General features: G+C 35.6%; 3 protein-coding genes across 9 annotated transcripts in view; 2 read left to right on the top strand and 1 right to left on the bottom strand.

Annotated features, from left to right (window-relative positions):
• Nucleotides 1-1,457: 1,457 nt before the first annotated feature.
• LOC127501763 (macrophage mannose receptor 1-like) lies at nucleotides 1,458-5,489 on the bottom strand. Its single transcript, XM_051873909.1, has 6 exons — nucleotides 5,486-5,489; nucleotides 5,053-5,415; nucleotides 4,629-4,964; nucleotides 2,422-2,766; nucleotides 2,013-2,333; nucleotides 1,458-1,592 (listed from the first exon to the last, which is right to left on the bottom strand). The coding sequence occupies exons 1-6, from the start codon at nucleotides 5,487-5,489 to the stop codon at nucleotides 1,585-1,587; spliced, it is 1,377 nt and encodes a 458-aa protein (XP_051729869.1). The 3' UTR covers nucleotides 1,458-1,584.
• A 10,741-nt stretch (nucleotides 5,490-16,230) lies between these two features.
• Nucleotides 16,231-21,562, top strand: LOC127500839 (natural killer cell receptor 2B4-like). The gene is made up of 7 exons (XM_051872390.1): nucleotides 16,231-16,376; nucleotides 19,040-19,339; nucleotides 19,782-20,057; nucleotides 20,169-20,294; nucleotides 20,463-20,506; nucleotides 20,719-20,826; nucleotides 20,959-21,562. Exons 1-7 carry the CDS (start codon nucleotides 16,322-16,324, stop codon nucleotides 21,097-21,099), a joined length of 1,050 nt encoding a protein of 349 aa, XP_051728350.1. The 5' UTR covers nucleotides 16,231-16,321; the 3' UTR covers nucleotides 21,100-21,562.
• A 328-nt stretch (nucleotides 21,563-21,890) lies between these two features.
• LOC127500847 (CD48 antigen-like) overlaps nucleotides 21,891-24,791 on the top strand; it is a 103,281-nt gene continuing 100,380 nt past the window's right edge. For 2 of the 7 annotated variants that reach the window (XM_051872423.1, XM_051872414.1), the window contains exon 1: nucleotides 21,891-22,200. In XM_051872423.1, the coding sequence (XP_051728383.1) occupies nucleotides 22,155-22,200 (46 nt within the window). In that variant the 5' untranslated portion in view covers nucleotides 21,891-22,154. The remainder of the gene's footprint in view (nucleotides 22,201-24,791) is intronic. The other 5 variants (XR_007926454.1, XM_051872434.1, XM_051872449.1 and 2 more) reach the window with 4 other exon arrangements.

The raw sequence follows: 24,791 nt of genomic DNA on the forward strand, positions 1-24,791 counted from the left end.
TTAAGTCTGTTACATAAAAACAGATTAGTCTAATTTGACATTGAAAAGTTAGACTGATTACCCCTAACTAACTGCTAGTTGGCCAGACTAGTTCTTAAGACACAGTCTTATCATAATGGCTATGTTTATGCAACTGGCCCTATATGCTGATTTTTGTGATAATATTCAAAGAGCTCATTTTCATTGATGTTGTAGATTGTTGCCACTGATGAAAACATCTTGTGTCAAAAGCTCATCAAGATATTTTGATACCATGAACTGTTAAAAGATTAGCATGATTACAATGAGTACAACTCGTTATAGTTATTATGAGTTTTACTGTTGCAAAGGTCCAAAAAATCATAACATACTGTCTCAGTAGACATTGTTTGTTTGGAAGTGAAAATGTGTTTCCATTACCATAAAGAGTTATTTCTAATGCGTAAATAATACTGTACCGATTTTATTTTCTACATTTATTTTATTAGTAGTTCAGAATCAGAGAGTCATTTCCATGAAAGAGTCACTTTGAGCTTTTGCATAATAGTCTAAATGTAAATAGAAAAGGGTTACTCCCATGCTAATAATTTCATAGAGGTGGAAATTTAGACCTGGTTTTGAAATGCAAATTTCCCTCAAATATTTCCTGGTATATGCAAAAATATATTTTATATAAATCATTCTATTGGTCAGTTTTAAAAGAAACATTTCAAATTTTGACAGATCTATAGACATCAAAATGGAAACAATATGCACAGGACGATTCTATTTCTATCAAATTTATTTGGAGAATGAAATCTGCATACTTTACATATCAAATAGGCTCACATATCTCTCAAACACCTCTTTTCTTATACAGTACTAGAAAGTTTTTATATTGAAGTTTACTTTTAATGTCAATTTAAAGACAAACATTGGTAACACTTTATTTTACAGTGTCCTTGTTACACGTAGTAATAACAATTATGCATAATTACATGCAACTAACCATAAATCAACCCCAATCCTAACTCTAGCCCTATAGTAAGTAGTAAGTTATTATTACCCATTACTTAAATGTAGAATTATACACGGACACCTTGAAATAAAGTGTAACCAACGTATTTGTAGATGTTATTACAAAATGTATTTACATGTATAAACCAGAGTATTAAGAGCTACATTTAGAAGGAAAAGTTTAATCCTTTAAGAATGTAATTATTTGTTCCATTTGACTATAAGCTAACGTCATATGTAGTTACTGCCATTTAATTAAATTCCAATAAAAAAAATAAACAAATAAAATGTCCATTCACCACTACTACTACTACTACTACTACTACTACTACTACTACTACTACTACTACTACTACTACTACTACTACTACTACTACTACTACTACTACTACTACTACTACTACTACTACTACTACTAATTCCTACTACTACTACTACTACTACTACTACGTTTTAAAATGTACTTTAAAGTATATTGACGATTACAGTCTATCACATTTATTATTTGAATTGGCCATATGGTTGATCTCCTGATGAAACACCTCTCCACCTTCCCCTTTTCTCCAGCTTATTTTGCTGTCACTTTCCAGCCCCATGCTCTTCAGCTTTTCACTTATCTGGAAGACCAGCAAGAAAGAATCAAATAAAACATCAACAGCAGCAACAATATTGATGCTATGAAAGATGCTGGTTGGTTGTAATGTATTTTAAAGCATTCTTATTTTCTTGCAACATTTCACCCAACATTTCACTCTGCATATTGTGTTGTTGAACCATATGACCACTGAACACAGTGTTTAAGGCAGATACAAACCTCATTCAGGATGGCAGTCTGTATGGAAGGATAATTCAATGTGCATTTTCCATTACAGGACAATTTCAATCTGACAATCTGTTTTTTAATCAACTTGTCATCTTCTAGAGAAATACAGAGTTAAAGTCATCCTCAATATAGAAGATACATCATTAAATGAAAACATGAAAACATGCAATCCTCTTGTTTGTATCATTTAATTCTGTTAACTGTGGAAACTCACCTCCATGGCAGATAAAAGGACGCTTTAGATCACAGCTTTCATGAGCCCATTTCCCAGAATAGTTTCTTGACATGCTGACACAGTCAGATCCTGAACTCTGGGATGGTTGACCTGCTGCCCAGTATCTGAAACTGAGGTTCCACTGATCAGACCACTGCCAAGAGTCCAGGAACAGACCAATCCAGAGCGATGCTTGATTACTGATCAGATTCTGCTGCTCTGCGCTGCTGATGCTCGCCAAGTCAGTGTGGTGTTGTCTGCAGTAACTCTGAGCATCTCTCCATGTCATAGCAGTCTCAGTGATGATAAAACCAGAGCTGTCTGTTCAGAAACACCAGATAAAAACCAGCCCTTAGTCCAGGATCAGCTAAAGTGTGGGTGGAAAAATGAACCAGATTTGTGGACTCACCATTGAAACACACAAACGGGAGAGCGGTGCTGCAGCTCTCATCATACCAGTTTCCATTAAAACTCCTCACACACTCCCCATCACCATTTGGTTCTCCTGGATTCCAGATACTGTACTGGGACAGTGTGCCCATAGACCAGACCCAGCGATACTCTGTTCCATTGTGGAGACCTATCCATACTGATCCACTGTATCCAGGATCCACTGTATTTACCAGCAAACTCACGTCGCTCATGGTGTCAGCAGTGGCCAGATCAGTGAATCTCGCTCTGCAGTAACTCTGAGCATCTTGCCATGTCATGCTTTCATCCACATAGTGGTAGGAGCGGTAAGGAGACTTGGGCCCTTTAGCAAATGCAAATGAGAAACATGACTGTAAAAATCAGGGGTGAAAAAAAAAAAAAAAAAAAATTTCCTAATAAAAAAGCTGTAATGATGGGTCGACAGAATGTGGATCCATTTGCAGCTATTTTATTAAATGGGCTTACAGGCAGACAGGGCAAAGGCAGAGGCATAAACAGAGACAGGCAATGGTCGAGGCAGGCGGCAGACGAACAGAATCAGGGTACAGGCAAAGATCAGGGCAGGCAGCAAACAATCACAGTCCAGGAAACAGGCAAAGATCAGGGCAGGCAGCAAAGGGTCACAGGGAATAAACAACCCAAACGATAACAGGTAGCAGTCCACAGAAAAACACTCAGAAATGATCACCAAGGCAAATCAAGACTTCACGATGTGTGAGTGTGTGTGTGTGTCTTAAATAGTGTGAGTGTGATGCGGTGCAGGTGTGTGTGCAATCAGTCCCAGGAATGAGGGCCCATGGGAAATGTAGTCCGAATGAGAACTGATCGGTATTCCGGTGATGGCTCCCTCCGGTGGTCCGGAGGAAGGGCAGAGATAGCCACATTCGTGACAAAAGCATGCAGAATTGCACCAATCAAATAAAAATGCATTGCATTAACAGTGCATGAATTTTTGGTAGCAATTCATAGGCTGCATTTCAACCAGTGAATATTACCTGTTGAATAATAAAAATTACATAAAAAACTGAATATTGTGGAACAGAATTACTGAAGAAGTATATTATTGAATATTTAATAATGAATGCTTTCGGAAAGAACTTGTTGCTTGCTGATGTTCTTTTGCTAATCTGACTACAGGTAGCCTTTGATTATATATAGTGTGGGTAAAACCCTCGTATTTTCAAATGTGTCTTGTGTTACCTAAAGGCTCAATTCTGTCCCCATTCATTGTGAGCACAACTCGTTTGGGTAATAGAAAGGAAAGGTAAAGATATCACGTAATATACATTGTGCATCCCGCAGTAAATGATTATATGTATTAGACACACTAGGAAAGGGGCCGTTGTATTTTTGTTTTTAATTTAGTGAGTGTAATTTATATTAGGGTATCTTTGTATATTGAAGATTTTTTTCTTTCTTTTTTTCTCTTTTAGTTAAGTTTAGCACTGAGAGAGTAGAGTATCATACAAGTTATACGACTTATTTAAAATAAAAAAAAAATATGACACAGAAATGCAATAAACCTCATCTTTGATAAAATATTATTTTAAGTATAGCTATACTCTCACTACTCAGTAAGTATGAGGCATAAGGAAGCAAGTTTACATCCACAATCATACGGTTATGCTTAATAACTCAAGAACTTGTTGTAGGTCATGCAAACTCCATTATAAGTGTTATTTTTGGGGGTAAAAGTTATGGAGTGTTTAAGGGGACCTATTATGTCCTTTTTTAAAGTATTGATTTTGGGGTCTACTAGGTTTTCAGTGTGATGTGTTCATTCCTGTAAGAAAACTCAAGAGGTGTTTCGGGGAGTTCAGAAACAGTGCTTCCTGATTTTTCATGCTCAAACAGCAACATTACACACTAAAGAATGTAGAAAAAAAAAAGCATAATAGGACCCCTTTTAAGCTGATACATGACCCCTTTAAAACCGATAGATTTTTCCCATTACCCCAACTCTGCTGTATGGAAACAATGTTACTGGCAAAATGCATGAAAATGCAGTTTCTTGCACTGTCAGGGTTTTAGAATGAAGTTTTTGATAGTTTTCAGAGTAATGTTATGCATGCAGATGCACTCAAATTAAATGAATGCCCAATGCTTAAAATGACAGAACAGACACAACAATCATTCTGTCTAATGTAATCAGATTTTTTTTTTTTTTTTTAAGAAAAAACTCACATCCATGGCAGATAAAAGGATGCTGTAGATCACAGCTGTATTGAGCCCATTTCCCAGAATTGGTTCTTGACATGCTGACACAGTCACCAGATCCTGAACTCTGGGAGGGTTGACCTACTGCCCAGTATCTAAAGAAGAGACTCCATTTGTCAGACCATTCCCAAGAGTCCAGGAACAGACCAATCCAGACCCAAGAATAATATGGAACAATACTCTTTATCTGGTTTAGTTCCTGAGCATTGTGAATAGTGGGTAGGTCTATGTGATGCTGTCTGCAGTAGCTCTGAGCATCTGTCCAGTTCTTGAATGTCTCTACCCTGACGTATCCAGTGCTTCCTATCAGGAAAAGCAAAATAAGTATAAGGTCACAACTCTTCTTCTCAGCTAAACTGAATATTTGATAAGTTACAAACGTATAACTCACCACTGTAGCACACAAGGTGATTCAGAGATGAGCATGACGAACTGAGCCAAACTCCATTATTGAAGTAGCCACATTCTTTTCCACTCTTCGGTTCTCCATCAGCCCAGGCACTGTACTGTGTTAGTGTGTCTTCTCCATTAGACCAAACCCAGCGTTTCTGTGTCCCTCTCTTCAGTCCAATCCACACAGATCCACTGTATCCAGCATCCACTATATTTACCAGCCTGTTCACATCATCAATGGTGTCTACAGTAGCCAGGTCAGTGTACTTCGCTCTGCAGTAACTCTGAGCCTCTGGCCATGACATTCTTGCATTTATATAGTAGTACTGACGATAAACACCAGAAGTGGTCCTCAAGAGCCCTGCAAAAATGTTTTTTTTATATAAATTTGTTTATATACAGTATGCACATTCACTTTTCCTTGTAAAAACACATTACAAACAAACCACACCAACCTGACAGCAGCAGCAGCAGCAACAGCAGCACAAACAGACTTCCGTCCATGACTGCTCACACAGATCCACTCTGCTGTTTATCACCACTATGTGCTGCTGTATTCTAATATGAGATGATCAAACATACATTTGTCACAGTAAATGTATGTAGGTACAATGCAAATTCAAATACTTTGTCAAGAAATGCACCCCAAAAGCACAGAAAGCACAGAATCAGCTACAGAAAAAACTACAGCCTTCATTCACAGAATTCTACACATTTCCTATAGCCTCAGCATCAGACAGCATTTCACACTCACTGTAATTTGGCAGACAAAACTGGTCTAGTAAGATCAACTGTAGTCTTCAGAAACATAGTTGTGTTTACAAAGTACTAGGTTGAAGTACTGTTTTCTCTATAGGAACACAGATTTACTTCTGTTAAAATTTAAACATCAGAATGAGATGTAAAGGTTCAGTCCGCACTATAACGTTATATTCTCTGAAAGCAAAAGTCTAGTTTAGAACAATGGATCATCGAATGTTTTTCCCAACACAAACAGGTAAACACAATACCGTATGCTGATTTTTGTGATGACAAGAAAAGTAATTTTCATATTCAAATACTGTAGCTAATTTTCATTGAAGATGTTTTTCCACTTTGTATCACATTTCTAGTCAAAACTTAATGTACCAAAGCCTCATCCTGAAGATGTTTTGACACTGAATCAAAATGCACTATTCTAAAAAAAAAAATTGAAAATTTATACAACTAAATCTTCATAACAGCTAAAACACACTTCCCCAATACATTTCCATCCTGAGGTCACGTCAACTGAAAATTTTCTGTCATTGACGGATTTTTTTTTGCAGTGATGAAAAAATCTGAAGGCCGTCCATCATTTTGCCAGATTACACTGAGGCTGATGTAACTTGTAACTGTAATTCCCACCCCTGTCCAGTTGGTGGTGAGTGCGCTCCAGTGTGGCAGCAGAGCGCGAGTTCAGTCTCCAGAATAAGTTGAAAACGATGCGTTTGATTACACACAGGCGGACGTATAATGTTACGTGACATCGTTTCCAATACTGATTGAACTGATTAAGACGTGATACAGATTTCGGTAAGCTACTGTATCTTTCAACATATTTTCTGATGTTCATTCATGTTTATTTCATTCTGTAAAATAGTAAAGAGGAAGGGATGATCGCGTTCACTCATGATCCGCGACAACTGTTCAAGATGAAAACTGAAAAGTGACGCACAGTCTTTGTTGAACTTTCTTTTCATAATATAAATAAATGCATAGCCTAGGCCTATTTGCTTATCCTGTAAGCTTGTTAATAAAAATGTGGATGAAAAAAGAAACTATTAAACGTCTAATTGATTATGACAGAATTTTTATTATCCTGTCCGTCAAAATGACAGACAGTGCGAAAGTCTGACACGACCTCTGTTTCCATCAGATATTGATTGTCTGTCAGTCCTTTGAGCCACTACACATCTGTGTAACCGGTCCTACTCAACCCGCTCCGAGCAGGATTTGAACCGCCGTCTTCAGCATGGGAGGCGGGCGTGATAACAAGGGCGCTAAAGACCACAGACTCGTTAGCGTGCCTCTTGAAATCAGGGGAGTGAGGTTTACACACACAGCTTTTTCTGGCTTACGTTACACTCTCCCCCCTAAACCTCACTCCCATCCGGGTCACGGCACCACGTGTAACCGGTGGCTCGCGACGCCAAGCGTGATGTGCAGCCAGCGACACCAGTTATAAAACAATTTAGTTCTGTGTTGCGTAGCTTTGTGTAGTTGTCGGACACGGGACAGCAGGCAGCAGTTTCGCTTGATCTTTTATTCCAGATAGAAAACAAAAACAAGCAGCCTCTTTGAGAGTGAATCACCCTTGTTTTCTCTCCCATAAGGTTACAATGCAAAAGGGAAGAGGAGGAGACAGAAAAGGAAGTTATGTTGACCCGTGACATCACAACAATTAAAGGGGAAACACTCATTTCGATCAGGCAGTAGAGTTGTCAAAAGTACCAACTTCGGTACCAATCGGTACTGAAATTTTAAAAATGTGATGCTTTGAGCGCTGTTGAGCGGATTCGTAAACACCGCTGATTGGCCATTGTGTTGACACGCACATCGGATATGTCTGTGATTGGCTACAATGATCAATGCATGGCAGCACTTGAAAGCACACGGAAGTGTCTGAATTTGAAAGCGTTTTGAAAGCGGGAGCGGGAGCGTTTGAAAGCAGGTGTCTATCAGCGGACTGGTCCACGATAGACGCCTGCTTTCAAATGCTCTCTTGTGTATCTCTGTAAGTGCTTGGTGAAAAGCTTCATTGATGACTATTTACAACGTTTTTACAGCGTTGATCATTGAAGCCAATCACAGACATATCCGATGAGATGTGAAAAACAATGGCCAATCAGAGGCGATTACGAATCTGCTCAACAGCACTCAAAGCGTCACATTTTTAAAATTTCAGTACCAAAAAGGTACTTTTGACAACTCTATCAGGCAGCTACATCAGGTATATAAATGAACAATTTTATGTGAATTCTACTTAACGATACATATATTTAACAGTATAATTTTTATACTGGTTACATCTGGACTCTCTCCCTTCCTTCAAATCCACACCAACTACTAACATTAACCTCCTGTATTGCTGCCAGATCTCACTAAAACAAGCCAGCTAGTTTGATAAAACAAACCTAATATAAGCAACTTGTTGTCAAAATAAATACTATGCCATCTCACATTGCCAACCCCAATTTCACTTCCAAATTAGTTTAGAAATCCGCAACACTCTTTTCATTTTAGACATTTGAACTCAAAATTATATAAATAAGATTTTAATTCACAACAGCAAACAAGGAAACAAATATGGAAATACATTAAACATAGGTTAACAACACTATAAACATAACAGACAGTGTGTGTGGCAAATGTAACCTCCTATACACTGTCCTATTCTGTGCAATTTGTGGGTCCAGTAGAAGTTACAACCACCACGGTCTGATCATACATGTTTCTAGGTTGTTGTTTTTTTTGTTTGTTTGTTTGTTTGTTTTTTTAAACATGTAGCTAAAACAATGTTATATATCAAATTAACATGATTACATATCAAATAATGAGCACACATAAAATTTATTACCTCAAAATTGTCCTGTAAATCCTATATTTTCACACAGAGTCTTCTACTGTAGCTCATTTCTAATTGGTTAAAATTATGTTATAATTCACCCAAGTTGCAAAACGACCCACTCTATCTAGTCCATTTCAGATAAACCCATCCCTAAAAGGCAAACTGGTTAGTCACTTGGTCAGGCAGTCTCTTTCTGTCTAAGTGGGCAGTCCTTGTCCAGAACAGCTGCAATGTGGACTAGGTCTTTAGCTGTTTAGTCTAACAAATCCTCTGCACCTCGCATATTTGTTTATTAGATGTTTTGGTAAATACTTAAATGCTTTACATCACCCTGAAACCGAAAGTGCACAATTATAAAAAAAAGCTTAAATGTGAATGACATGCAGTCTGACCCACCTGAACACACCGAATTAGTTCTATAAAATTTTGAATTAAATGATATGTACTTCTATTAAAACATCAGAATGAGATGAGGAGGTTCTGTCTGCACCATGACATGTTATATTATCTGAAAGGCACGCAAAAGTCTAAAATGTTTACCTGTTTGTTTAAAGAATATTGTAGAATTGAGTGGTTTTGCCCACAAGCAGGTCAAACACAATAAAATATGCTGATTTTTGTGATGACAAGACAAGTACTTTCATATTCAAATAGCTCATTTTCATTGAAGAACATTTTGGACATTGTATCATGTGCAGATGATTATAAAATTCATAAAGAAGCCTCACCCACTGTGATTGAATCACAACTTCTATCATCTGGTTTGGCTTTGCATCATGACACTCTTATGCTGCATTCTCACTTTTTCCGAAATCCTGAAAATTACAGCATCTTTGTCTACACTGTAGTATTAAATGCCTTTACTCATACTGTATGCAGTAGTAAATGCATACTTTTTAGCATACTGTAGCATAAGGATTAAATCACATTTTAATGTGATGCCAAGCAATGCATCATTTTCATATTCAAATAGCTCATTTCAATTGAAGATGTTCTTGCACATTGTATCACATTACTAGTCACTTGTTTTGTGTACTTAATCTTTTGTAGCCATAAGAGTTCTACTGCTATTATCATGTTACATAAACATCCGTTGTAAGACTTCATCTTGAAGACATACAGTATTTGCTCTGAATCAAATTCTACATCACTATTCTAATAAATATACATATAAATAGCCATAAAAAAAAAAAAAGCATGACATTTTTGGGATGCAAGAAATTGAGTTCATGTTGACATCGTTGTGCGACACTAATATAATGTAGTATATTGATAGTCAAAACATCAAATGAAGACATTTTAGGCACATCACCAAAAAAAAAAAAATGAAATACGTCCATAGAAAAAAATGCATTAGATGAAAGTAGATTAAAGGGTTAGTTCACCCCAAAATGAAATTTCTGTCATTAAGTACTCACCCTCATGTCGTTCAAAAACCGTAAGACCTTCGTTCATCTTTGGAAAACAAATTAAGATACAGTATTTTTGATGAAATCCAAGAGGTTTCTGAGCCACACAGGTAGCAACGTCATTGCACCTTTCAAGGCCAGAAAGGTAACAAAGACATTGTTAAAGTCCACGTGACTACAGTGGTTCAACCTTAATGTTATGAAGCGTTGAGAATACTTTTTGTGCGCAAAAACAAGACAAAAATAAAGTCGTTATTTGTTTTGTTTTTTTTCACACAAAATGTATTCTCGATGCTTATAGCTTAATGAAAATTGTGTGTAAATGGGAGTGAAGAGGTTTGCTCGTATCACGTAAACATCTTACTGAGATTAAGTCCTTACTCTTATTATTGGAAATAATCGCATTATTAGTGCACATGTAAACATAGCCACAACATATATATATACTATATGAGCTTCAGACAAATGTGAACAGAAATATCTTACCTCCCAGGTGAAAAAAAAGTACACTTCTATAATGTACTTAAAGTGCTCTATTTTCGTGCACTAATTTTGTACTTAATATACTAAAAATTCTTCTTTAGTACTTCTCAAGATAAGAACATCTAAAGGTACTCAACTGTACTATTTTGAGACAATATGAAATATGAACTAAAATGTGCTTTTAATATAAAATGTATTACTACCTCAGATTAGCTGACCATTGACAATACTTTACTTTCAGTCCAGTGAAACATAAATCATTCTTTCCTGGAAAGAGAACAAAGTTAGCGGTTGTGGGCATTTTAAGTATTTTAAGCTGCTAATGGTACGCAGCTACAAGGATGTGAAAATACAGTACAAGAGAGTAAATGTTTCATCTGAAATGGCTGAATAGTTTTATTTGAACACTACAGTAGGTGAGGACATCACCTCTGTTACTCAAGCCTGGCAACATATTGCTTGGTTTATATTGCACTAGCCATGTTAAACCAGTGGAAATGACATCTGTCCCACTTTGTTTGTAGAACTGTGCACAGTTAGTCATGTGGCTTTCTAAAAGCTGACATCAAAATGATATTACCATGATAATTCTGCAACAAATTATGCATTATTGCAAAAAGCTGACAGTGTTGATGTGTCAGTGTGTTTGAAGCTCCTTAAGAGCTACTATTATAAATAGTTTAAGAGCATGAAAAGGGCTAGAGTTGCAAAACAAAACTAGAAACAGATGAGTTCCTCATCACACTTTATGTCATACACTTCCTCTTCTGAGTCTGATAACAAAAGTGTGAGCGTGAAGCTGCTTGATAGGTTAAAATGGCGTTAACGTATCTACTTCTCACCTTCGTTGTGACATTTATCAGTCCTCTGAACTCCAACACAGGTACCAAGACCCTGTATACTACTCAAAGTACATTCTTACTTATTAATATTTAATGATATAACTATAATTTTTTTTTTTTTTTTTTTTTTTTTTTTTTTATGAAGACAGTGTAAGGCAATATTTAGATTCTTAAGTCTTATTCAGAAACATTGTTGTCTTTTACTGATTAACAAACAATTTTGATTTCTGTGATTTGGTTCTGAAAATACATCTGAAAGCAAGAAGATCTGATGTATCATGTTTTCATGCCTTTTTATTACCACTAAAACAACTACCTAAAAATCACTCCATGTTGAATGATTATTTGAACCACAATAATCATAAAATCAGTTATTTTTAAAAAAAGCAAAAGTGTAAATACTGCAATTTGTGAATCCTATAACATTTACCCTTTTGCTTTTCTTGATATTATTATGCTATCTGTAATTGTCTAGATTTCATTTTCATAAAATAGTTTTCTGTGCTCACTAATTTTAGCTTATTTATTTGAGCTTTACTGTAGTAAGCAGTTACATTAAGTAACGTTACTCTACTATAATGCTGCTGAAAATTGTTCACATAGGAACAGCTTAGATACAAAACACCTAAATATAAACATGTATTATTCAAACATTACAAAATCCAGTCATAATTCTCAAATTATTCAACAAAAAATATAGCTTGCATTAAAGGTAAGACTTAAGGCAGTTACTATTAACTTGTTTGTTATCAGGGGAAAACACAGAAGGTCTTCTTTTTCTGCTCAAGTCTATGGCAGCCCATAGAACTGCTTGCGGGAAAGTTGTGAAATTTGGCACACAGATAGAGGAAATGTGCACTCATGTTTATGTTAATAACTTTTAAACCGTAAGGGCTAGTAACAAAATCATTTTCCCTCTGATTCCTTGTTGGTAGCATTATTTAATGTCATTTTCCATCATGAAAATTTTTCAGTCATTTTGAATTTTTGGAAAAAAACTACTTTTTGAAGTCCTCTTAAACCACTCGTACAATTTTTGCGAAAATTTAAATAGACCATCTTCAAACACGCTGACAAAAAGTTATGGAATTCAAGTTGATTTGTCAAACTGTTCTCAAATAACATGCGAACGAATTTGACGAAGAGTACGTCAAAAAGAATGTCTCCGCATTGCTTTAGCATATTCATTCCAAACTGGGGGTGTGTCTCAGTCAGCTCCCTAGTTCAGTAGTCAGGGCACTGATCAAGATTTATTGACCCTAAACTTTATATGTGTCATTGTCACCTCACACTAACCACACCTCGTCAATTTGGTAACAGCGCCACATATTGGTATAAAATAATAAACCATTAAATCATATTACTAGTGATTGTTTTAGGATTTCTTAGACATTTTGACTAAAATCATCTTAAAGGCCTGGTTTCACAGACAGGGCTTAGCCTAAGCCAGGATTAGGTCTTAGTTCAATTAGGGCATTTAAGTAGCTTTATAAACATTCACTAGAAAAAAACATTACTGGTGTGTATCTTGAGACAAAACAATGGCACTGACATATTTTAAGATATATCAGTCCAAGTTGCTTTCAGTTAAAACAGCTCAAACATGCATTTTAGTCTAGGACTAGCTTAAGCCTGTCTGTGAAACTGGGGGAAAATGTCTTGATTACTTATTGTTGCAGTTGGTCTGATGCTCCAAGCCATGCTGGCATGACTTAATGTGCTCTCTTTGTGCTTTGGACCTTAATTACCGCTTGCAGCCATATTTTTTTTTTATATGTTTTTACAGTTTTTTGTCATGATTTGAGCGTTTAATTTTCCCAGGAGGTCTCCCATCCTGGTACTGCTGACCAGGCTCAACCCTGCATAGCCTCAGTTTTGCAACCAGACTTAGGCTACAGGGAGATATGACTGGGGCAATGTTTACTGATAACTCCTTTTGGAGTGACTGTGCTTTGTAACTTTACAGACCTTTTTCACGCTCAAACAGCAACACTATACTCTAAAATGTAAAAAAGCATAATAGGTCCTCTTTGAATTCAACAATACTGTACATTGTCATAACTACTTGCTTTTTCCTCCCCACAGTATCCAGTGACATAATCCAATCATCAGCAAAAACCGCCAAGAAAGGACAATCTGTTCAGCTGGATGTACAAAAATATGCAAATGAGACAGTATTTGATGAACTGGAATGGCTTAAAGATGATAATAAAAAAGATGATAATAAAAAAGATGTAGATGTTGTAGTCTCATACACATTTAAAACAAATTCAGTAGAAATTCACCCTTCCTACAAGGACAGAGTGGATTTCAATACTGGAAACTACTCTCTAACACTGAAGAACATACAGGAGGCAGACAGTGGACTCTACAGAGCAAGAGCAATTGGAGATCATGATTTTACTATTGGTCTATACAGTGTAACTGTTGGTAAGAAATCTGGGAGTTTTGTTGTCACATTTCGAATTCAGAACCTTAATCTACTCTACAATCATAAGCAAGTAAAATCAGTGGCATTTCAACTCATTGTTGAATACAGTTTTGTAGTGTTCAGATTAGCACATTCTGAACTAATTTAAAGTCAGGGCTATATTCAAAATTTTTCATCATGCAGATAAAATCTCAACTTTTTTGTAAAAAAATAATTACCTTCATTATGATGAACTGACAGATTCTTACAATTTCTTCTTAGGAACAAGCAGTCATGGATCAACCACAGGATCTGTTTCTCCTACTTGGATCATATTCCTTTTTCTTTCGGGTGCAATTATGATTTGAGCTACAGACAAACAAAAAATAAAAAATAATAAACTGTATTGTTCGCTTAAAAGGCACAATATGTAAGATTTTTTGATGAAAATATTCAAAAACCACTAAAACATTGTTATATATTTTGATGACTTGTGGACTTACATTATACTTATATTATTCCAACAATGTTTAAATCCAATGAAATCAGCTATTTCAACCAGTGTAACAGCCCGTGTCAAATGTAAATGTAATGTAAATGCATGTATTCTACTCTGATGTGCACATCTGAATTATAAAAATGCTTTTTATTATTGTACTTTAGTATCCATGAAATGCTACTGAACTGCAGAAATCAATTACCAAAATTAAAGGCGCAAGGCTGTCCAATGTCTGAAAAATGCCAAAGCTCAGTGCCCTTAATGCACACTAAATCCACACACTATCTCCACACTAACCCATTACCATCACTATCTTTGGAATGGTATATTTGAGGCTAAGGCTATGTCCCATTTCAGAGGCTTCATCCTTCGAATGACTCGGACTTCAGAGGGCACGAAGGTCAGACTGAGTGTTGTTAAATGGGCCACGAAGGATCCATCTGTTGTATCCTTCATTTCACCACAAACTAAGGGCGCATTTGGTAAAACGTTTGCAATCACTTTTTCATCACAGTACCACAATAACTGTCATCTGTTATATAGGGTCGAATAAACAATAAAAGTATTGAAAATCAAAATGTGTAAATAAAGCTCTGGACATGATTCAGATCTGTTAAAGGGTCAAAAAAAAAAAAAAAAAAATCACACTTTGCTCCTTCACGGTCAAAAATGACAGACACAGGAAATGAATAGGAAATACAAAAAAATAAAAAAAATAAAAATAAAATCCAAATATTCCAAAAAACAACAACAACAACAACAACAATCAACAAACCAACAAACAAACAAATAATAATAATAATTTTCATTTTGATTTTATGGTGACTCAAGTCAGTCAGGCAGATCATAAGGAGGAAGTAAGCTAGAGAATGTCCAAATAAGGAGAGACTCAGATCACAAGACTAGTTTCCATGTGGGAGCACAACACCCTAAAAAAGACCCCTACTTAAGAAACCTATAAGTATAATTACAGAGAATATAGTGAGGCAAAAAAAAAAAGCCACAGCTATGCGCTGATCATTTCTTAAAATGAGATCACATGACCTATCACAGGAGTTTTTATGCGTCACTCTCTACAGCAGCAGATGTCCTTACTGAAAGAGGAAGGATATGTGGGCTTCAGCTTCACTTATCTGATCTGTCTCACCCACCTCTCTGTCTCTTTCTTTCTCGCTCTCTCTCTCTGTCTAAAAGCCAAACAGGCCCCAATATAAGGCAAAGTTGAAGATAAAAGAATACTTACTGGCATAGTAGAAAAAAACAACCCAGACTCTTCTAAGTCTGGTTTATGAGACATTTTTTGAGTGTGCTGAGAAACCATGAGCTTTACAAATGTATTCTCTGTGCAAATTTCTGCGAAGTTACGTTCTTTATATGGTGACCTACTGTATATCCACCATTTTTAAAGTGCATGTGAAAAAGACTTGTACCTTGTACTTGTACAACTTGTACCTCCTAGTTGACGTTTTGATAAACATATATGGTTGTTTTGTCAGTTGAGTGGACTTGTGTATGTGTTTATGCATGTGTAAATCTTCTTAAAATGTCCAAGCAATTGGGATGAAAAGCACAGCAAACATATGAGATTATGAGGTGAGAATTAACAGGTGTTTGAAAACAATCTTGATAGGTTGACAAGTGCAGCCTACTTTGGTCTGCTCTCACACACTTCTAAGGGCTAGTGGTTTATAAAAAAAAAAAGAAAAAGGTAACTATAAAGCTGTAAGATCTTCCTTGTTGATCTCTTAGAGGGGTTTGTGTCGTGCTAGCACCACTTTGGGCAGTTTGAGTTTGAGTTCAGTTTTACAGATGCAAGGACAGGTTATAGGACAGTGATGAGCAGAACAATAGACATAGGCTACTATATTAAATTTAGTTTTTGCAATATGTTATAATATACAGTACAGTGCAGTTTGAGATTTCTTGGGTAGACCATTTAAATAAGTTTCAGTGAGTGCTTAAGACAAAACTAACAACTTCTTTTTGACAAGTAGGTGCTGTATTACCACAGGATTGACTCCATCTGTCTGTTGCAATGGAATATAGTCACCATCTCATGCTCTTCATGACATTTCTGATCTCCAGCACAGGTATGAAAAGTTGCTCACAGGATTAATGGTTAATTATTATTTCTGTTGTTGTATGCAATACATTACAGTATTCATATTTTAAGTGATGTTTCATTTCCATAACTGGCTAGATAGATGTTTGTATACAATATTCAAAACCATTCTGATTAGAGATCACATGACATCCATTGAAAGGTCATCCATATTTCCATATATTTGTATTATAAATATTATAAATTACTGTCTAGGGCCAACCGTAGCATGTATGAATGTGCTCTCACCCACAATGTATGATGTCTAACAAAAGAGAATTTATTAACTAGAAAATAGTGAAAACCAGAAACAATGGGATCAAATTTGGCTTCAGACTTCGACTCATCAAATGACACCGTTCCACTGACAATTAACAGTTCGAATGCAGAAATAGCAGTCGATAAAGATGCACATTCTGGTGAACGCATATGACTGTCAACTATAGGCCCATATTCTTTGAAGATTTAGCCTTTCTGCTAGATTTCCATTTCAAAGCAGTACAAGCTGCAATGAGGTGCCCAGCCTCATCGCAGTAAAATCATTCACAACTTTCCAAATTGTCACTATCTGCATTATCTTAACTCACAACATCTTTAGAATTTTGTCTACGAATATGAGAATTGCACTTAGCAGGCAATGAAAATACTTGCCACTTGGTGAGGAAACACAAAATCATGCCTCTGTATGAGTAGACACTTTCTGTTCATTCAAATAAACAACTGAAAACATAAAAGATCTCTACCAAGCAGTTAATGAATGTGAAAAAAACAAAATCACTATTTTGGCTGGCTGTAAGCCTACTTGGTAATAAAAGTGATGGATTAATGTGGTATTTGATAAAATGCCACATTCACAACTAATTAACAACTAACTCTTTTATGGTTAGTGGCATTTCTCTGGCCACACTCTTAAAAATAAAGGTTCTTTGTTGGTTGTTAATTTAAGGGAACTTAACATCATACTTATACACCCCGTTTCACAGACAAGGCTTAAACTAGTCCTAGACTAAAATGCATGTTTGAGCTGTTTTATCTGAAAGTAACTTGCACTGACATATCTTAAAAATGTCAAGAGCCATTGTTTTGTCTCAAGATGCACACCAGTAATGTTTTTTTCTAGGGTATGTTTATAAAAGCTACTTAAATACCTTAATTGAATTAAAGCCTAATCCTGGCTTAGCCTAAGCCCTGTCTGTGAAACTGGGCCATAGGCTGGTTTCACAGATAGGGCTTAAATTAACTAGGATTAGGCCTTTGTTCAATTAGGACGTACAAGTAGCGTTTATAAATGTGTGTTAGAAAAAAAAAAAAAAAAAACCATTACTGGTGTGCATCTTGAGACAAAACAATGGCACTGACGTATTTTAAGATATGCCAGTGCAAGTTGCTATCAGTTCAGACAGCTCAAACATGCATTTTAGTCTGGGACTATAGGCTTAAGCCTTGTCTGTGAAACCAAGGGATAGTTTACTATTTATATATTATTTTAGCACTTTAAGTAGCCTATAATACTATGTTCCTATTTAGGTATTGATTTGTATTCTTGCAATATATCTTTAACTGTGCTTTAAGTAGATTTGAAGTAAATTATACACTACTAGTGGGCTATACAAAAATACACATGTTCAGAACTAGGAACATATATCTGTTTTCATTATAAATAAATATTTTCAAACAAATCTATTATATGGGATGCCAAAAACATCTAAGTTTATAAGACAGTGTGTAAAACTATGTGAAAAAAGTTTTTTTTTTTATAGGCTACTCAATCAGAAGAGTAAACACAACCCCAAGCGGTAACACTTTTGTATAGGGAACATGTATTCACTATTAACTACGACTTTTCCCTCAATAAACTCCTAATTTACTGCTTATTAATAGTTAGTAGGTAGTTGTTAAGTTTAGGTATTAGGTACGATTAAGAATGTATAATAAGGTAATGCAGAATAAGGCATTAATATGTGCTTAATAAGCACTAATAAACAGACAATATTCTAGTAATATGCATGCTAATAAGCAACTAATTAAAAGACCCTAAAATAAAGTGTTACCCTACAAGCTAAGTATCCTTAGAATACTTAATTATTCTTTTAAGTATATCTTGATTAAAAGACTGAGTACAAGTATAGGCCAAATATAGACTTTTCTGTCAGTAAAAGTCAAGTATACATAAGTGTAATTTTAAGTATTCTGAGAAGTACATAAAAAGTAGACTGAAAATATAGAAGTTTTTTAGAAGTATAATAATAACACATTTGAATAAACTCCTCTTATTGTAAGGCCTGTCCGTTTAATGGCTTGCAACCATAAACATCTGCGTTTAGCTTCAAAGATGGTATTCTGTAAAAATGGTATTCTGGTATTCTGCGTTTAGCTTCGATTATGGTATTCTGTAAAAATTATTAAAAATCTTTTTTTTTTTTTGCATTTTGATTCTGACATCCAAATGCACAACAAGACATTTTCTCTTTTCCATGGATTTTGCCTGTTTTCCTGACGTCTGCTCACAAATTATCTATATAATAAACATTTAAAGGTTAAAAGTGGTTGTATGGTTAAAAGTTTAAAATGTAGCAAATCTATGAATTGTATAAACCAAGGCATGATGCATTCTTTAAAAATAACATCTCTTCTTCTTGTTTCTCTCCTCAGCATCCAGAAACTATGTGTTTGTACAGACAGGGGACTCCTTTACATTGGACATTAAAAATAAAACACTGCCACCTTTTAGAAGATTTGTGTGGATAAATGATAAATCAGAAAATGTAGTCAGATTTTTAAATGAATCAGGTTTAAAACCTCACAGTTTATATAAGGACAGAGTGGATCTTAATAATAAAACCTTCTCTCTAACAATGAAGAACGTGCAGAAGAGAGACAGCGGACTCTACACAGCAAAAGCAACTGGACAACAAGAAACTACTGTTGCTGAATACAACGTATCAGTTATAGGTGATTATTCGACAATTTTTCTTTCCTTTGGTTGCTATGACCTTTTCAGATTAGTATCTCAAGAGAATCTGCATTATGATGTATCAGAAACAACAGAATATGGAGGATATACTTAGCAACTTACACTATTTTTTTTTTTTATCTCAAGTAAACATGATTAATATTATTATTAGATGAAAATGTAAGCAAATACATTTTTTACATTAACTAAAATGAGAGGTTAACTTGCAAAGAAACTGTCACGTAATGCAGTGGTTGTTGTGGGGTTTGAAGAGCAGAAATCAGCTCACTTGATCTAAAAATAATCTAAGAGTCATATAGAAAGTCTGCTCACTCACCATTAATGGAACAGGAAAGCACCAGAATAATTATCTTTAGTGCATTGCATAGCTACAACATGCTCATTGAAAAGTCCATTAACCTATGTCTTAATATGTTTTAGATCCAGTGGATTCTCCTGTTCTGAACTGGAACGCCACTATGATCAGTGTTAACTCCTGTATTGTGGATGTCACATGTAGTGGTCACGTCCTCATACTCAGCACCAGCTACCAGATCAACAACTGCAGTCAAGTGGAAGTGACATCTTCTGAAATGAAGACTCTGACTCTGCATTGTATAGAGAACATAGTTGTTTGTAACTATAGTAACCCAGTCAGCTGGAAGAATGACACCATAGAGATTAACCCCATTTGTACACCTCATGAGCACACCTCAAGTAAATAACTTACATAATCTATAATTCATTTCTTTAAAATGTATTCTCAATACTAAAAAAGTATCTGAAGTATGATGGCTGTAATTGTTAATGTGATGTTTTGTATTTCAGCACAGAATCCCAAAGAAAGCCACAGTTCTTTTCCTCTTCATTGGCTGTTGATCATCGCTGTTGTTCCACTGTTGGTTTTTGCAGCAGTTTCTGTAATATGCTGCTCTAACAAGAAGCGTAAAAAAGGTATTTGTGTCTTAATGAAATAAAAAGGACTGCCTCGATATGATTATAGCCAGGTACTACCATTGCTGACTGGGGGAAAAGCAAAGAACACACACCAATAGTCACATTTAATCTTTCTGTGGTGACATTAATGGATTCTTTAAAATGATACTATTCTAAATCTCTTAGGTGCCCAAGAAGAGGATAATCATACAATATATGCACAAGTTCAGGTAAGCTTTACATTATTTTGTGCAGCCATCATAGATTTTAAATGCTGAATTAATGAATCCTAACACATAATTCTCTAGAATGTCAATTTATGCTGTAGAATAATTGGAAATACATCAAACTTATTCAGTGTCCACATACTATTAGCTATAGTGTGAATGTAAATGTGCATGTACAGAAGGGTTTGTGACTGTTTGATTGGATTGTTCTGCAGTCAAAGAATAAAGTACAAAGACCCTTGGAGATGTTGGGGAAATCAGCGAATTCTCAAACTGTCTATGGGTTTACAGAAGAGCACAAACAAACTCAAAATACCAGTCAGGTAAGAAATAGAAGAAGACATTCACATTTCTTCATTGTGCAGACACTTTCATACAAATCCTTAGAACGAAAGACAGACAGAGATAGATTTTTTTCATTTTTATGTATTTACTATGTATACATATATTCACAGGCGCAAACAGAAAATCAGCCCAGCACCACCTACAGTACAATAGGACGACGCCAAAAAACATCATTTCCCACTGAAACACACCATACAATTTACTCAACAGTGTGTAAATCCTCACATGGGAGACAACCTGGTCATTCATAGCTGAGGAGGAATATATGTAAAAATGTTACTGCAAACAGTAGATGCTGCCTTTGTCAAGATATACTTTGTCAAGTATGGCCGCCACACCAGAGCCTCCAGCCGTCAAGCCCGCCACACCAGAGCCTCCAGCCGTCAAGCCCGCCACACCAGAGCCTCCAGCCGTCAAGCCCGCCACACCAGAGCCTGAACACGACAGAGTCGTGTGTGTATGGGTGGTGGGGACTTATGTACCAAGTTCCAGCGGATGTGGAGCTTGGCCCTACATTGCTCCACAGCCCAGGACCGTCAGTGCTCCTGAGTCCAGGACATGATCCAGGTCATTGGTCTGTTATATAGCCCTACTGTTACCATTGTCTCTTGTATAGATTTGTATAGTTTGTTTTATGGTCAAGTCAAGTCTCTGTTTATCTTGTATTTGTTCATGTTTTTCCATTTAAATAAACAGCACATGGGTTCACTTCAACTCGCCTCCAGTGGACTCTTGTTATATATATATTCAGTATGACAAAATGGCTGTAGTTGGCCACCTAATAGAGACATTACAGTATCTTTAAATACATCAAAGACCATAAGGCCCTGTTTCCACCTGGTTAAGATGCATTTTTGGCGGTTTGATTACAAGTGGTCAGCGCTAAATACAGGTGGAAACTGGGTCAAAACACAAAATGTTGCCATTGAACTGAGATCAACTGCTTTAAAGCATCAACAGGATGTCTGATTTTGTTTTAGCACTGTGGAAAGAAAAAAAAAGCCTATAAAAGCGAAATCTGATAAAAGATCTAGCATCATTTGCTTGCAGGTGTCGCAGGATGTGGTGCAGAGTGCACATTTTTTATACAGAATATGTTTAAAGTTTTTGTGTTTAACTATTAAAAACCTCTTGAGTAACAAACACACATATGGTCCAGAATGAGATGGAGATATGTTTGTTAAATAAGACTGAGAATAAGAATGTAAATAAGAAAACAGGACATCTGAGGATCCTTCCATTTCCGTTTCTAGGACGGTACAGCAGTCATTTTCAGTTCTGTTTTTAATCTTTTCATGCTGTGACAATGGCAGTACATCACCTACTTGTATTTCTTCTGACCTTCCAAACAGGTAAAAACACATGTTCATTATGTTGATTGATTATTAATGATTATTGTGAAAGTGGTGACAGCACAGGGCATGGCTCAGATACTGTCAGTGCATTTATTGGAATATTCTTTAAAGGATACCTCTTTATATATATTTTTTTATACAGTTATAAAATTTAAACTTATTTTGTCAACAAGTAATAAGTATTAAATAAGTTATTATGACAGTTTCACTGAGACTTAATAAGTTATTACTTTTTATTAGTTATTATTTATTACTTTTTATATTATTTGTTTATTAGTTTATAAGTAATAAGTCATTTCATTTGTAAACGTATTCTAAAAGAAATTAAAAACACTCTAATTCTTTTTTTTTAGGTCATTTTGATTACTGATTTTTGAGTAATGATTACTAGGGTACTGAGAGGAGTCACTAAACTTTTTTGAATGTGGCAGTTATTTTGACCTATTACAGGCAATGATTTGTTTGTAATTTTTAAATTATAAGTAAAGTAAAGAGTGTTGTGTAAGTGTGTGATGGTTAGTAACAAAATGTTTGGCAGTTCTGATTATGAATCAAAAATGCAATATTATAATATTATATCAAGCATGTAGCATGGTTGCATACTGAGACAGTGCATCATGGAAATGGGGAATTTCTTCTATGTAACAGTCTCCTCATATCAGTAATAAGACAACCTATAATCTGATTTAATGAGTAGAACAGTTATAGTCACATCTTCTTACTATCTTATTGTGGAATCCAATAAACTGACAATTAGTGGTCAGCTCTGCCAAACCAACTATGTCATTATGGGAGACAAAGAATTACTTTTTAAATAACTGATATATTGGTCCACTGATTATTCTCTATTAATAATCAGAATATATTATTCTATTACTCTCTTGATTATTGCTTAAAGGGTTAGTTCACCTGAAAATTTCTGTCATTATTTACTCACCCTCATGTCGTTCCACACCCGTAAGACCTTCGTTTATCTTCAAAACACAAATTAAGATATTTTTGATGAAATCTGAGGGTTTCTGCACCACACATAGGCAGCAACTTCATTGCACCTTTTGAGGTCCAGAAAGGTATTAAAGACATCATTAAAATAGTCCATGTAACTACAGTAGTTCAATCTTAATGTTACGAAGCGACAAGAATACTTTTTGTGCGCAAAAAGAAAAATAACGACTTTATTGGTAACACTTTAGAATACTGATCCTTCCTTAATGAATAACTACACAGTAACAAATAAGTAATGCATTATTAACGCTCTAGTAACTACTATTAACTAACAAGAAACTCTGATTAATTAATTGGTAAGTAATAGTGCTCAGTTGAAGGTGGTAGTTCACTATTCGCTAATCGGTAACTACTATTTTTTCATACCTCCCAGAGAACTACTAAGAGCTACTATATACAGATTCATAATTAACATGAATGATGCATAATGTATAATTAATTCTAAAGTAAAGATCATGGCAGGGGCGTAGCCATCATTTCAGAAGTGAGGGAGACAGAAATGTTGGGTGTAATACCAGTTTTTATCTGATCTTTGTCTAATTGATAGATTTTATTTTATTTTATGTTTTATCTCATCTCATCTCTTGCTTTTAATTTGAAATCAATTTGCTTTCAATTAGAAATCAAATACACTGCTGAATTATATTTTTATGACAATTTAATGATTGGTTTATGTATTACAAACACTTGTGCATTAAAGGGAACCCCTGGTGTTAAGACTTCTATGGCTTTATATAACGTAAATGATGTCTCTTACTGAAATATGTAGTAGAAAACACATGAAATTTGTACGTTATTTAAAAAATCTATGACATATTTGGACAATGGGCGGCGCCATTTTGTTTGCATTCTATGTTGGTGACGTCAAATGGTTGCACTCACTGCTCTACTGACACTGTCATATTGCTATTTTTAACGCAACACAACTCGGAATATAATATACAATGCCACATTGTGCCGTTTTTGGTTGTAATTTTCAGATGATGAGCCACAAGAGAAGCGATGTAAGTCTTTACTGCTTTACTAGCGATAAGAGGAGAAAAGAATAGGAAGTTGTGGAATGTGGACGAATAAAACTTCCGAACTGCGTCTTTGTTCTCTTCACTTTAGCATTGATGACTGAGACTTTTTTATCTGTATGTTTTGGTGCAGCAGTAATCTAGTAACGCATACAGGTCTTAATATCCGCGGGGTTCCTTTTAAAACACTATCAGCCTTTTCGATTTGAGCCAGAGCGCAAAATTAGTGAGGATGAAAACATCGAAGACGTGCAATGTCTCTGTGGCTATTCAAACTACTGTTGTATGATTGACGTGTTAAAATCGTCTGATCACCTGAATGCATTACACACAGTTAAACATGCTGAGAAGATGCTACTGTTTTTTGCGATCACAGATATCTTGTGCATCACAGCACACACAAGCTTTGAGGCAGTCTGTCTCAATCGAGATGTGTTATAGGCTTACCTTCGTCAGTCTCCACGACAGGCACGGCATTTGTTTAAAGCATTCACTTATATCCATCAGCAACTGTAAGCTCTTTCAGCTGTGGTCTTCTAAAAGCCTCAAAGGCACCAGGGCTTG

The sequence above is a fragment of the Ctenopharyngodon idella genome, chromosome 2, assembly GCF_019924925.1.
Source record: "Ctenopharyngodon idella isolate HZGC_01 chromosome 2, HZGC01, whole genome shotgun sequence".
NCBI classification, from domain to species: Eukaryota; Metazoa; Chordata; class Actinopteri; order Cypriniformes; family Xenocyprididae; genus Ctenopharyngodon; species Ctenopharyngodon idella.